Here is a 15,416-nt window from a genome sequence, read left to right on the forward strand (position 1 = left end):
ATGCAGTTTGAGTACTAGAAACAGGCTTCTAAGCCATGCACCCTGGCATTTCTCTGAAACATTATAAAGCAGCTTGATTTTGTGTGCAAGAGAGGCATTATAACACTCCAAATTATAAAACTCTGACAGGCATTATTGGTGGGATGGAAAGGGAATGATTTTGCCTGCCTGGGTAAGAGACTTCACAGTCTATGTCCCTATCCCATCCATTCATTTCAGCAACCAATGAATTCACACTCTGCTGAGAAAAGATGGTAAAACATCTAAAAGTGTGTGCTCCTACTGCCTAGGACCAACATCATGTGAGCGGTTGTATTTTCTAAATGTTATTTTTCCATTTGTTTATTATTGTATTTTAAGTCACAAAAGTGCAGAACGAATGATGAAATCTGACATTTCCTTAGTTTCTTTTTAATTCCTTCATTTTAAAAAGGCAAGAGAAATACATGGAAAGAGGCCATGAACAGTACCAGAATTCTAAGGGGATACTGCTGGGCTAAGTGATGTCACAGAAGAGAGAAGAAAAACATTGTAAGCTTTCGTTTTACTGAGAAGGCACTTTGCTGCCAAACTGATGTGTTTCTAGGACTGACTGGTCTCACTAGTGAAAGCCTGCTTTTCTTACCTTCAGACCCCTCAGTCAGGGGCGTCTGCCCCCTAGAGAGGTTGAACGTGCCATTTTCCGTGTAAGATGCCTCGGCATCAGAATGCTCAGAGTCAGAGATAGTCAATTCCTTAGCAACAAGCGAATCATCCAGCTGGAAAGGGAATAAGAAAACTCACTTTTCCAGAGACTGACTGCTCAGGTCTATCTTTAATAAGTGTCTTCCTGGCATATAACATCCTTAGAATTTTACAGGGTACATTTCTTCGTACCTTTCAGAATCTGGGTCCTGCACAGATGTTGACAGTGTTCCTTGATTATGAAGGCAGAATGGAGTTAAGACCCTAAATTTAGCTTCTGCTGTATAATACTTGGAGGAGCTTAATATTGGATAAGGATCATCTACGAATCAGCAGGACTGGGCCAGGCCAAAAAGACTAATGGTTCATTTCCTACATTCCCAAGTGGGAGGCTGGATTTTGCCTCCAGCTCCAGTTGTTGCCGCTTATCCTGCTCAAAGAGCATGCATGGTTCCTGGGAAATAGGGGCGAAAAGGCATGAACCCAGACCTATCTTTACAGCAACATTGAATGGTTAATCAAAAGGGCAACCTTAAGAATAGTTGTAAGCTAACTGCATCCTGACCTCTTGGGCCACAAATGATCACAGTTTATTTTGCTTATAAATAGTGGGGGAGGTGGTGGGCAAAATACTGGTTTGGGAAGTCTTTCAGGTTTCCCGATACCTTGGGACAGAACGCAGCAAGTTCTTCTTCGCTATCACTCCCATCATCAGCAGGTTCGTGAGAAAGCACTCTGTATCGCACTGCATCCAACAGAAAAATCATAATATAAAATGTTAGGCACAGAAACCTTCCCAGTACTGCACGCAAAAGCAGGTAGAAAAAATGCTTCTCAGATTAGAAAATTATTAATAAAACATACACAAAGACTCAGTGGCACAGCCAAGATCAGAAGAGAGGCCTAGGGAGAGAAAAGGACTTGCCCCGTGTCAAACAGTTAGTGGCAGAAGTGACTTCACAACCCAGGCTCTCTCCTGAATGACAGTTCAATGCTCTACTAGGCCCCCACCACTTTGTCCCTAAATCTAGCAGCAGCAACAGTAAGGTTTATTGGCATTACTGTGTTCCATCACATCAGCAGCTGAGTAACACTTCTTGGACTTGGAAGATAGCATCCAAACCGTGGAAGAGAAGTCACTTCACATCCTGTCTTTGTTAAATCCAAGATATTTTGAAAAACATTCAGACAACAGAAAGGGAAAACAAATCTGAATGGCATTATAACTCATACAAGAAGACAATATGGCATACATAACTTATCAGTACACTGATAGCATGCAAGGACATTCAGTTCTCAGATCCCACACTCTGAAAAACAGGAAACACTAATCTTACTGTAAATATATCTTCCGAGAGTTTCTGGATTAAACACAACTGCTTAAATATTTTATGCTAACTTAAACCCCCCCCCCCCAAAAACAAAACACACGCACACACATACTAACTAATGAGTGGATTGTGCAGGCATTTTTAAAAACAGACACCACAAAGAAGCAACTCACAGAGAACCATTAATATACCATAAAGCAAGTATTCAGTAGCAATTACCAACCAAATTTTATGTCCTGTTCCTCTTGTCCAACTACAATGTTCCATTTTGCATGAAGAGTACTCAAATGAGAGGGCGAGGGCAACAGACCCATTCCATTGGCCGACAGCTCCAGCCACATAAAAGCAATGAGTCGTACTTTTGTTATATTTTGCTTTTGACACTTACTTTGCCCCTCTTTCTGTTTTGACATCATGTATCCTTGGACGCTGAAATCCAGCCTCTGCAGGGCCGGCTCCATCTTCTTGTAAATCCGTTCTCCCAGCCTGTGATACAATGCCAGAGGCCACAGTAGGGCAAATAGCACTGATAGAAAACACTGCAGTTAGCTACTTCCTTGTACCATACCCATGTTCCAATCAATAAGTATTTATATAGGACAAGAGGTAATCCTGACCTGCTTTCTCAGCCTTCAATATTCACTGGGTCTCTCTCTGCACCTCTCAACTTGCTCTCACTGACTCACACCTGGGGAACTTGCTCCTTCTTGAAACATGCCACTCACTTAACCTCTCCCTGTAGTGAAACTTAGGACTGTAAGCTCTCAGGGAAAGGTACCTTGTTATATCTTTCACAATGCCATGTATGTACACATCATACCTAAACAGGGAATGTTGTTCAGGCAATCATCTGCTAAATAGTGCAGGCAAATATTCTGTAGATAGGACATTTCCCATGATGAAATAATGCCTGACTAATGCCAACATTTTATCCCTACTACCAATACAGAAGCCCTTTCCTTTAAATTAAAATACTTATACATCCGAAGTGTGACTAGCTTAAAATTTTAAAAGATTTTAACTTCCAGTTTTAATCATTTTTATAAAGGGATGCAATTGGAAGTTACTGAAAAATATTGCTTAAATTTTGTTTGTATGGCTTTACATTTTCATTGAGACCAGCTGGCTCTACCAGTTAAACCCCCCCCCCCCCAGTATACATAACGCCTAGAATGGTGAAACTGAAGTTATTGATCTCACTCATGAACTGTCCCATGCAGGCAGATCTCTGTCCCTGATGCAGAGGTGGGCAGAGATGAGGGCCACATGCCAGTCAGGATATCATTTGTAAGCATAACAAGCTGACTCATTTATGTACTTACACAGAAGGTACGACAACAGAATGCCAGGAACGTAATTGCCCAGTACAGCCAAGAAAGTCAGCATACCGCAGACTAAAATGCAAAACTGACAGTAGAGAGAAAAAAGTGTCGTGAATCCAAATGGTCATGATTAAATGATTAGCAGTAGCTTTGAAAAAGCAAAATTGCTTATCTTGTAATAGGTGTTATCCCAGGACAGCAGGATTGTAGTCTTCACATTATATGTGTGACGTCACTGACGGAGCCCTATCACGGAAAACTGTCAAAGTTTCTAGAAATTTTTGACTGGCATCCTGAGCATGCCCAGCATGCCATGATCCCTCGAGCCACAGGGGTCTCCCCTCAGTCTAGTTTGTAGCAGTAAGCGTGAGCGAAAAATAAAATAATAAAACATGTCGGACCCAACTCCGCGGGGTGGTGGGTGGGTTTTGTGAGGACTACATCCTGCTGTCCTGGGATAACACCTATTACAAGGTAAGCAATTTTGTTTTATCCCAGGACAAGCAGGATGCAGTCCTCACATATGGGTGATTAGCAAGCTACAGGCTGAGTCATCATTGTATTGGACCAACAGCGTACAACTTGTGCAACAGGCACAACAACTGGTGTACTGTTGGGAAAAATGAGGAAGCCTGAAATCACGAAAGGTTGGATGCGGAAGGAGTTGGGATCATACTGGAAACAAGTTCTTTAAGACAGATTGTCTGTAGGCTGAATCCTGTCTTCCTTCCTTGTCCAGGCAGTAATGAGCCGCAAAGGTGTGAAGAGAACTCCATGTTGCGGCTTTACATATATATGTCAGCTATTGGCACAGAACGATAGTGTGCTATGGAGGTTGACATTGCTCTTACTGAGTGCGCCTTTACTTGCCCTTGGAGAGGAAGGCCTGCTTTTTCATAGCATAAAGCTATACAATCTGCAAGCCAGATAGAAAGTTTGTTTGCCCACTGCTTTCCCCAGTTTGTTTTTATCAAAAGAAACAAAGAGCTGGGTGGATTTCCTATGGGCTGCAGTGCGATCTAAGTAAAATGCAAGCACATGTTTACAGTCCAAGGTGTGTAAAGCCCTCTCTCCTTGGTGAGTGCGCAGTTTTGGGAAGAAAGTAGGCAAGACTATGGATTGATTTAAGTAGAATTCCGTAACTACCTTGGGAAGAAAATTTGGGTGTGTACGGAGTACCACTCGATCATGAAGGAATTTTGTATAGGGTGAGTATGTGACAAGTGCTTGTAACTCACTAACCCTTCTAGCAGATGTAATGGCTATTAAAAAGATAGTCTCCCAAGTGAGAAATTTAACATCGCAGGAATCCATGGGTTCAAAAGGGGAACGCATGAGCCTCGTTAATACTACATTAAGGTCCCATTCTGTGACCGGTGGACGGTGTGGAGGTTTAAGTTGAATTAAACCTCTCATAAACCTACTAACAAAGGGTTGTATAGATATCGGTGCATCCCCGACGGTATTATGATAAGCTGAGATTGCACTCAAGTGTATTCTTACGGATGAGGTCTGGAGACCAGAGTGAGAGGTGCCACAGATAGTCTAATAAAGATTGTGTGGGGCAGGAAAAAGGGTCAATACCCTCTTGTGTACACCACATGGTAAATCTTTTCCACTTAGAACGATAGTTTTTTCATGTGGAAGGTTTGCGTGAAGCTACAAGCACTCGAGAGACAGAAGAAAGATTGAGAGGTTGCAGGATCAATCTTTCAACATACATGCTGTGAGGGATAGGGATTGAAGGTTGGGATGACGCAACCTGCCCTGATCCTGAGTTATGAGAGTGGGTGCTGTGCCCAGGCAAATTGGTTCCCTGATGGACAGATCGAGGAGTATGGGAAACCATACTTGTCGAGGCCAATATGGGGCTATGAGTATCATGGACCCTTTGTCCTGTTGCAGCTTCACTAGAGTCTTGGTTATTAGCGGTATCTGAGGATACGCGTATAGAAGGCCTGAATTCCAGTGGCGAGCAAAGGCGTCTCTGGGTAACTGGTTTCTCTGCTTGTACAGGGAGCAAATGTTGTCCACTTTGTGATTCAGTGCTGATGCAAAGAGGTCTACTGTTGGTTGACCCCAACGTTTAAATATCCTGGTCGCTACTAAGGGATCCAGGGACCATTCGACAGGTTGGAATTGGCGACTGAGGCGGTCCGCCACTACGTTGTGAATGCCTGGCCCACAGAAACATTGAGTGCGTTAGGGCCCAGTCCTAAATTTGTGCTGCTTCTTGACAAAGGAGATACGAGCCCATACCGCCTTGTTTATGTACCACATGGCTACTGTGTTGTCTGTCTGTATCAGGATAGTCTTGTGTGAAAAGCAGTCCTTGAATGTATGCAGTGCATAACGTGTAGCTCGAAGCTCTAGAAAATTTATCTGAAATGTGGCTTTGAGTTTTGTCCAAGTACCCTGGGTTTGGAGATGTCCAATGTGTGCTCCCCACCCTAAGGTGGATGCTTCTGAAGTTAATGTTACTTGCAAAATTGGTTGTTGGAAAGGTAGGCCTGTAAGCAAATTGTTCATGTTCGTCCAGAGGAGTGAGGAACGTAGTTGAGTTATTTGAACTGGAGATGACAGTGGTTGAATGGCTTGTATCCACTGTACTCTCAGTGTCAATTGAGTGACCTTCATGGCTAATTTGGCCATAGGAGTGACATGAAATGTGGAGGCCTTGTGACCCAGAAGAGTGAAACATTGATGGGCTGTCACATGTGTCTGTGTGCATAGAGAGTCTGTTAACAAGGCGAGTGTCTGTGCACGGTCTTTTGGAAGGAAAGCTCTTGACGTTATGGTGTTTAATTCTGCTCTGATGAATTGTAACAGGTGAGATGGAATGAAATGGGATTTCTGGTAGTTGATTAGGGATCCCAACGAATGAAGTAGATTTATCGTGAGCTTGAAAGAATTGAGAGCTCCTTGTCTTGTTTGGCTTCTGATGAGCCATTTGTCCAGATAAGGAAAAACGTGTACGCCTTCCTTGTGCAAGTGGGCTGCTGCCGCTGCCAGGCACTTTTTGAACACTCGAGGTGCTGAGGCAAGACCGAATGGTAGCACCCTGTACTGGAAATGTTGACGTCCCACTAGGAATCGCAGCTACTTGCGATGAGGAGGGAATATTGGAATATGAGCGTAAGCGTCTTGAAGATCCAGAGAACAGAGCCAATCTACTTTTTGAAGTAGAGGTAACATGGTGCCCAATGATACCATCCTGAATTTTTCCTTTTGTAGGTCCAATATGGGACATAGGCCTCCTGTTTTCTTTGGAATGAGGAAATAAATGAGAGTAGATCCTCTGCCCTGCTGAGGTCGGGGAACTGGTTCCATGGCCCTGGCTCTCAGAAGGGTGGATAATTCTTTTTGTAAGAGTGTGGATTGATTTTTCACTGTCCAAGACTAGGTGGGTGGAGTATTGTTTGGTACAGTTAGAAAGTCCAGATGGTAACCTTGAGATGTTAAGAGTACCCACTGGTCTGTAGTGATGTGTGAACAATTGTGATGGAAGAAAGTGATCCAACCACCTACTGGGAAATTTGGGGTCGGATTGGTAGGCAGGCTTCTGTTCTCTGGTGAGTTTTCAAAATCCCGAAGCTGGGCCTGTATGCTGTGGGGGTTGAGCTCTAGGTGCTCTTGGTTGTCGGGTCTGCAATCTTTGTGCTGGCCTTGATGACCTTCCATGGGCAGCAGGAGGATAGTATCTCCGTGGTCTGTAATATGGCCTTTTTGAATCCTTCCTTGTAAGTCTACATGTGGATGGTTGGGATTCTGGTGGAACAGAGGAACGTTGACGTAATGTTTCCGAATGTTCCTTCAGCTGAGAGAGACTGCTTCACGTACCTAATCTCCAAAGATATTATCTCCTGCACAAGGTAGATCAGCAAGCTTCTCCTGCATCTCTGGTCTCAGGTCGGAGGCCTTGAGCCAGGCCCATCTGCGAGCACTAATGTCTGTGGCAGACATTCTAGATGAAGTTTCGAAGCTGTCATAAGCTGCTCTAACTTCATGTTTCCCAGCTTCCAGGCCCTTATGAATGATGATGTTAAAGGAAATCTTGAAATTGTTGGGGGAAGAGATTCCGATAACGTCTGAAGTTGTTTCCACAGATTACGCCGATATTGCATCATATGGTTGGTAGGACGCAATTCTGGACACTAACATGGACCCTTGGAACATTTTCCTGCCGATGGTGTCCAAAAACCTGTGATCTTTTCCAGGAGGATTTGATGAATGAGGTTTAATCCTTTTAGACTGCTTTTGAGTTGACTCTACTACTACCGATTGGTGAGGTAGTTGTGTTTTCTGAAAGCCAGGAATATGCTGGACCAGAAAGGTAGCATCGGTCCGTTTATTTACAGGTGATATGGTGCAGGGATGTTCCCATAGCCTGTGTTGCAAGTCCACAAGAACTTTGTGAACTGGTATTGCTAGGACTTCTTTAGATAGATCCACAAACTGCAATACTTCCAGTGTTTTCTGTCTAGTATCTTCTTCGGATACTAGCTGAAAAGGGATAGTGTCAACCATCTCTTTAATGAAAGTAGAGAAAGAGAGGTCCTCTGGAGGGGATTTCTTTCTTTCCTCCAGAGGAGAAGGATCTGAGAGGACTTTCTCTGAGGAAGAGTCTGTATCTGGATCATCCCAAGTGTCCGATGAATGTGGACGAGGAGGAGTCGATGGAAGAGGAAAGGATGGCATCGACTGTCTCTATGGAAACAGTGGAGAAAACGATGGTCTTGGATGAGAGATTCCCGATGGACCTAGTATAGGCTCAGGCATCGGTACATCCTTTGTTGTTATCTCCTCTTCCATCGGTCTTGGCATTGGAGCATCAGGTGGTTGCACTGGAATGGCACCAATGAGAGAGAGTGTCCAACTTCGTTAGTATTTGCGCTAAGAAGGACATATCCGGCACCGGCATTGGTGCCGGTGAGGGTAATGGTCTCTGTGGTTGAACCGGAACCGGCGATGGACTGTGACTGTATTGGAATAGACACCGGTGACGGGGTGGAACCGATGTCGGCGATGTAACTGGTATTGAGGGGTGGGACTGTCGTCTGTGCTGGCATCGAAGGCATGTCTCAAAGTGTGGCTCGAACTGCCTGGCGGATATAACCATCCAGTTCCGCCCTCATAGCTGGTGAAGTCAGAGCAGCTATGGGGGGAGGCAGTGAAGGCAATACCGGTATCTCCACAGGTCCCTGTGGAGGTACGGTTCCCGGCAGCAGTATCGGTGGGGATCGCTTAGGAGTCGAAGGCCTCAGAGACTCCTCTTTCCGAGGTTTCTTCGGCGTTGGTTCGATAATTAATCGAGGGAACTCTGGTTATCGGGTCCAATTCCGGATACTGAGGCCTCCGATGTCTATGTCTGTGCTTCTATCGATGTTAGACGCCTTTTTCAATTGTAGATGTAGACTTTATCGATGATCGTGAAGGGGGGAGGGTCGGTGAAGGCCGATCACCTGCTTCATCCGGGCGATGTCTAGTTTTCAGGACGACTTTTCTAATCGCTCCAGCCGGAGACGATTGTGTCGAAATCGACGGCATCAGTTGAAGATGAAAAAGATGGAACATCTTTTCCATGCGCGCTTGTCTGCCTTTCGGCATCATCTCGGGCACGTCAAGACAAGAGTACACACTCGATGTGTGGGTCCGTTATGGACATAATGTGTGAGCAGTTGGGCACTTTTTAAAATCGGTAGCCATAACAAAGGCTGGACAGCCGTCGATGACCTTCTGACTAGGTTTAACGATAACGGAACCAACCGGAAAAAAATAAATCACTCACCGACGGTGGAAAGAGGGAGACCCCTATGGCGGGATATTTTTTCCGAATTTTCTGAAACTATTTTTGTAGTGAATATTCACCACACAGGGCTCCTTCTCCGCGAGGCTAACAGCAGCGCAGAAAAAAGAAGACTGAAGGGAGACCCCTGTGGTTCGAGGGATCATGGCATGCTGGGCATGCTCAGTGGGCTCAGGATGCCATTCAAAAGTTTCTAGAAACTTTGATAGAAAGTTTTCCGTGATAGGGCTCAGTCAGTGACGTCACCCATATGTGAGGACTAGCATCCTGCTTGTCCTGGGATAAGAATTGAACTGATGGATGCACATTGAGAGATTCGCAGTTTAACAAGGGACAAGGAGAAATTTGCTCTTACCTGATAATTTTCTTTCCTTGAATCCAGACATACAGATTATGCCCACCAACCAACAGATGGAGACAGAGTCTAAAAGGCTTGCTGATGTCATCCCATATAGGTTCCTTTTCTGAACTTGGCCTGCCAGTATCTTCTGTAATAAGTAAACACATACTGAAGTCTCCCTCCCCACCCCAATCATGGGGCCTTCCAAGCAGGAACTAATCAATCAAGAAGAGAAAGAACAGTGGGAAAGGCCCTTAACTTCCATAACTGTAAAAGACTAAAAATGTACCTGTTATCACAATATGAACAAGAGTAATTCTTCCTAGAACATGAGATATTTGAAAATACATGTTTGGCAGAATAGGGAGTATCCTGGTCTGGTTGAACTCAAAGGAAATAAATCAGGTAAGAACACATTTCTCCTTCCTTTTTATCCAGCAAGACCAATTCAGACACATGGGATGCACCCAAGCTACCTCTTGTATGGCCAACCCCGTTCAAGACCTCCGAACCAAAAGGAAACGTCTTCTATGGCCTGAACATCTAGCTGATAATGAAAATGAACACAAGGAAGACCAAGTTTCTATTGGTGATACCAACTGGAGATCTGCTTACAAAAGCTGCCTGTGCTTTCGTGAAACGTGCCCTCAAACCCTTGGGTGCTGGCAGACCTTTATATAGGCCACTAATTATTCCTTAATCCAGCATGTCAACAAAGCCTTTGAAGCCAAGTCACCCTTCTTAGGTCCACTGAACAGAACATACAGATGATCCGACTAACTGAAACTATTAAATATCTCAAAAGAATACTCCTCATGTTCAAATAATGAAGCTGAGCATACTCCTCTCCTCATGACTAGCTAAGGAAAGAGGAAAACACACACCAACCGATTAAGATAAAAAGGTGAAGATACAAATCTTCACCATTTCATTAGAGAAAAAAAAAGCTCACTGCATGAAAGCACTTGTAATTTTAAAATTAGACAGGCTGAACACATTGCCACCAAGAACACGACCTTAGGAGTTTAAATGAAGCCTCCTTCAAAGGCTGAAAGGAAGAACCTGCCAAGAAGGATAAAACAAAATTCAAATTCCAAGACAGAACAGATTCCCTCACTGGAGACCTAATGTGTTTTACTCCCCTAAGAAAATGAAACATCTGGATGGGAGGATAAAGGTCTACCCAATACACAGCTTCTGTAACACACAATTGCCGCTACCTATACCTTTAGGTAATTCAATGACAAACCTTATCCAAGCCTTCCTGCAAAGACTGCAGTATACATGGAACCAAAGACTCTCTAGCTCCTTAGCAGTGTACATATCCTAAGAAATTCACCAGATCCTCATGTATGCCAAAGTAGTACAGTTTTTCTTAGAACCTATGAGTATTCACAACTTTAAAATAAGACAAAGGACCAAGCTGTAAGACCAAACTGAGTAGAATCCTTGTGTCCACTGGCCCCTAGGACAGCAGACCCTGGCTCTGAAGTAACAGCAAGGAGTTTGTCCAATAACTTGACTATAGCCTCATATCAAAGAGTTCTCAGCCAAATCAGGATCATGAGTCTCAATGCCTCAAGATCTTCTGCAAGACCCTGTCTACAACTGGCCAAGGGGGGGAGGGGGGGGGCACATATAGTAGACCCTCTTAATGGCTAAGCCTGAATCAAGGCATCTAAACCAGATGATCCTCTTTCCTTTCTTCTGCTGAAAAACCTTTATATTCTTGCTGGCCGCCATCAGGTTCATCACTGGCTTCCCCATGAAGCCACAATCTGAGCAAATACCTTCTGTGACAGCTCCCATTCTCCAGGAGCCAGAGTGTTGCAGCTGAGAAAATCTGCTTGAGCATTCTCTATTTCCTTTATGTGCAAGGCCAAAATGGCTCTTATGTGCTTCTCTACCCAAAGTCAAAAGAGGACCCCTTTTTGCTGACACTGAACTTTTGGCCCCTCCTTGGTGGTTTACATATAACACTGCTGTCACATTGTCCAATAAAATTGTCCTTGGAGAATTGGTGCAAATTAGAGTGCTAACCTGATTTCTAGACAGATGATAGATCACCTGGCTTCCCTCATCTGCCAAGTCGAGTGTGAGCTTCTTCCTATGCTCATGAGGAGCTGGCATAGCTCTCCCTTCCTATCCTGCCACTGAGCTTTAAAAAAAAAAAAAAAAAAAAAAAAAAAAAAAAAAAAAGAAGTTCTTTACTCACTGTAGCTCCAAACGCTGCTTACCGGATGTCACAGCAAGTCTTTCTTCTTGGGTTCCCCCACCCCAAGCTTTAGGAAGTGAACGAAAACACAGGCTCTGGCAGGAAGGCAATAAGAGAAAACCTACAAGCCAGACTTTTTTTTTTGGGAGGACCACCCTCATGAAGCATCAAGAATGGGAAAGGAACAACACTATAACATAAGAAGAAAAACTGATACTTCACGCATATCCAGCATAGCTCTCTGCTTCAACGGCAGGGGAGAAGAAAAACTGATACTTCACACATATCCAGCATAGCTCCCTGCTTCAACGGCAGGGGAGAAGAAAAAAGGATTCGCACTCACAAAGCGGGGAGTAGCTGGCTTGTTACAGCGGTTACTACCCCAAACCAAATAAGCCTGATACTTCACTTTCAATGCATTTCCAGCATAGCTCTCTGCTTCAACAGCAGGGGAGAAGAAAAACAACCAATAAGGGCTGAATATCATAGTCTGGGTAAAACAAATAAGCATGGGTGTAGCTTGCTTATTGCGGCGGTTACTACCCCTAACTAATCAAGCTAGATATTTCACTTGGATGCAGCTCAATCACTGCTCTCTACATTAATGGTGGGGGTGGAAGGGAAATAGAACCAAAGAGCTAAGAGAAACAGATAAGTATGAGAAAAAAAATGTGTGAAGCTTGCTGGGCAGGCTGGATGGGCCGTTTGGTCTTCTTCTGCCGTCATTTCTATGTTTCTATAACACACACAGCAATATCTAAAGCCCTAATCCAAGACGCCCCTGGTCCAAGGTTATGATCGGCACGGGTACGAGACTTTCACCTTCATCAAAACGAAAACGTATATGGGATTATGTCAGTGAGCTTAAGCAGGGCATACGCCATGTGTCCAGACCGGTCTGACTAGATGAAGGGGACAGACTTTCTAAAACAAAGCCCCGACCGGCTGAAATTCTGAAGAACCTTCTCCCTTCCTCCGAATCAGAACTGACCATGTCTGAAGCACTATTAAATAGACACACTGCTGTACTTACACAAGAGACTACAAGCTCTGTTGACCAAGGATTATCTAGCCAAGATCACCAAAAATAAGTGTTCAAATGTAGGCAGTTTGAGATGATCATATGGGAAGCACTGGTGCCCAATAGCCACTTTTTTTTTTTTTAGGTCACCAGTATTTTCATGCCCATCAGTGGTACCTTTTTGCTGCTCTCATGCTGCCTGTATCTGTGGTAATTTGGTGAGAGTTAAAGGAACCAGAGGGAGAAAAGAGAGACATAGCAATGAGGAAATGGGATCTGAGAGACAAAAAAAAAAGATCAGAGGGGAAGAAGACATGAGGAAAGAGGAACCGAAAGGGAGACAAGAAGGGCAAAGATCAGAGGAAGGTCTGAGAAAAGAAAAAAAAATGTATATAGACCTTTAAGCCTATTGCTCACCAATAAGCCCTTAAGTATCCTTTATATTTATGAACCTTTTGGCTTTTCGTTCTTATATGTATTAGGCTCTTTACCCCCGTTGTAACTCTCCCACCATGTATATGCCTAGCGCTAGGTTCTTGTTCATACTATAACATAAGTTATTTGTATCTCATGTTCTTTGTACTCGCCCTAGGCGACAGTTCAGTTCTTATGTAAACCGGTGTGATATGTATTCTATACAGGAACTTCGGTATATAAAAGTTAAAAATAAATAAAAGAATAAGGGATTAAAAAAATATTCCTTAGACCTTTAGCAAAAAGTGGTGGTCTACATTCAAACTCTCTTTGTAAAAATCATCTATTAAACTACATTAAATTGTTTTTAAATATGTCAACACTTTATTGCCCAAAAACCAAGATGACAGTTAACCCATAGTTAACTGCTACAGTCTCCCTCAACCAGTGTACATATGTAATGGAGTCAGTAGAAATGAATGAAAAAAGCACAAGACTTGGGTAGTTTCTACAGGGGGAAAGAGCACAGAGAAAGTCTGCAATAAGTGCAGGTGTGAACTAGAGAATGAAAATTCAATTGCCTTTTGCCTTGCCCCAACATGACCAATGCAGGACTCAGTCAGGGCATGTCCCAGCATGGAGTCTAATAAATGCAAGGTTTCAGGACAAGGCCCTCTCCGGCGCATCACCCCAATAATTTTTGAAATGACATGTGTCTTATATTTACAAAAAGGTTTGGGACTGTTTACATGGTACATTGCTCCCTGTGGATTCATTCCCAGACAGTGCCTTGCAGAAATGCACAGACATCTGAATTTTATTCCACATATTTTCTACCAGCCCTGAATAACTTTCAAGTGGTTCAACTACTGCCTGTACTTTAAAAGCATCTATATTATGGTTATAAAGTCACCTTTAAAAAACCCCATAAGATCCATGTAGGTTTCTGCTCTGGGATTTCAGATTTGTTTACTTTACCAGCTCAAATATATTGTAATTACTCTGATACAACGTGAAAATGGATCACTTTAATGCTGTTCCAAAATCTGTCAGCCAAGCCCAGAGAAAATGTTTTTTTTTGTACACGTACCATGGCCTGTCTCCACCACCTCCCACCAGGAACAGGGGACATCATATATAAAACTTTGTTTTATACTATCAGTAATATGACATGTATACAGAGAAATAAGGACATCTGTTACCAGAAAATACATGTTTAAGCAAAGAAAATGAAAATTCTTTCAGACATGTTAAGGCCCAGAGTTCTACCTTGCCAGGATTGTCCTGCTTGAAAAGCAAGAGGTTCTTTAAAAAAGAGGTTCCATTGACATAGGCTTCAGAGATATGGTGGCACAGCTCTGGCACACTGAGGAGCCCAGGGTGAACGAAGCCCCAGCTAGACAGAGAAGAAATAAACACAGTTAATGTGCTGTTTCTTTAGCACTCTTTCAGAGCAATCCTCAAGTAAGGGCCTTCTTGAAAAATGTCTCCCCCCCCCCATTTGGGCCTATGGATAAATCAGAAGTTCCATACAGGGCTAACGAAGCATCCGCAGATATAGGTAGATTACCTCCCTCCCCCCAAATAAGATACCCCTGTCAGGATCTGCTTGAAACAAAACACAATGCGCCCTAGGAGAGAACAGAGTTGGGTTCTATACCTCAAACGAATTCTGTAGGACAGACCGGCCAAACCTACTGTCACGTGGGCCATCCCTGTCCCAACAGAAGTCCACATTGCCATCTGGCAGATCTACTCCATGGGGACTGATCACAGGTCAGACACTGATGCTGCCATGGCTTGGACAGAGAGTGAGCCTTGACATGACTCACCAGATTTGAGCCCATCTACAGAAGGAGTTGCAATCTGCTAACTAACTAAAGTCCATTTGGCAATGGCTATCCCTAGTTTGTTGGCATCAATTTATTTTATTTATTGCTTTTATATACTGTCAATCTATAAATACAATCTTAATGGTGTACAGAGTAACAATAATAAACCTAAAATACAATATAAAATATTTAATAAAATGAAAATTAAATTCAAAAAATAAAATCAAAGAATAAAAAGTAAACTAAAAAAAAAATCTCAAAAATATACAATTGCAATCATGCCATAGCTGCTAAAAATTTAGTTATCGCATGCCTTTTTAAAGAGCCAAGTTTTTAAATGGCTTTAGATCTTTTTGCATCCTCAGTTCACTTCTGACTTCTGATAAGTGAGCAGATCTAATGGAAGGGACTGATAAGAGTCCTTTGGTTAGCTGATCTTAAGTTTCTTTCC

The 15,416-nt window shown here is 43.2% G+C and overlaps 1 protein-coding gene across 8 annotated transcripts in view; it reads right to left on the minus strand.

Moving 5' to 3' along the window:
• The window catches only part of RETREG3 (reticulophagy regulator family member 3), a 44,160-nt gene that overhangs the window by 2,867 nt on the left and 25,877 nt on the right, over positions 1-15,416 (minus strand). For all 8 annotated transcript variants that reach the window (XM_029573299.1, XM_029573298.1, XM_029573297.1 and 5 more), the window contains 5 exons: positions 14,403-14,529; positions 3,338-3,422; positions 2,404-2,541; positions 1,350-1,429; positions 626-758 (listed from right to left, as the gene is read on the minus strand). In XM_029573299.1, the coding sequence (XP_029429159.1) occupies positions 626-758; positions 1,350-1,429; positions 2,404-2,541; positions 3,338-3,422; positions 14,403-14,529 (563 nt within the window). The remainder of the gene's footprint in view (positions 1-625; positions 759-1,349; positions 1,430-2,403; positions 2,542-3,337; positions 3,423-14,402; positions 14,530-15,416) is intronic.

Source organism: Rhinatrema bivittatum, chromosome 12 (genome assembly GCF_901001135.1).
Source record: "Rhinatrema bivittatum chromosome 12, aRhiBiv1.1, whole genome shotgun sequence".
In the NCBI taxonomy this organism is placed as follows: domain Eukaryota; kingdom Metazoa; phylum Chordata; class Amphibia; order Gymnophiona; family Rhinatrematidae; genus Rhinatrema; species Rhinatrema bivittatum.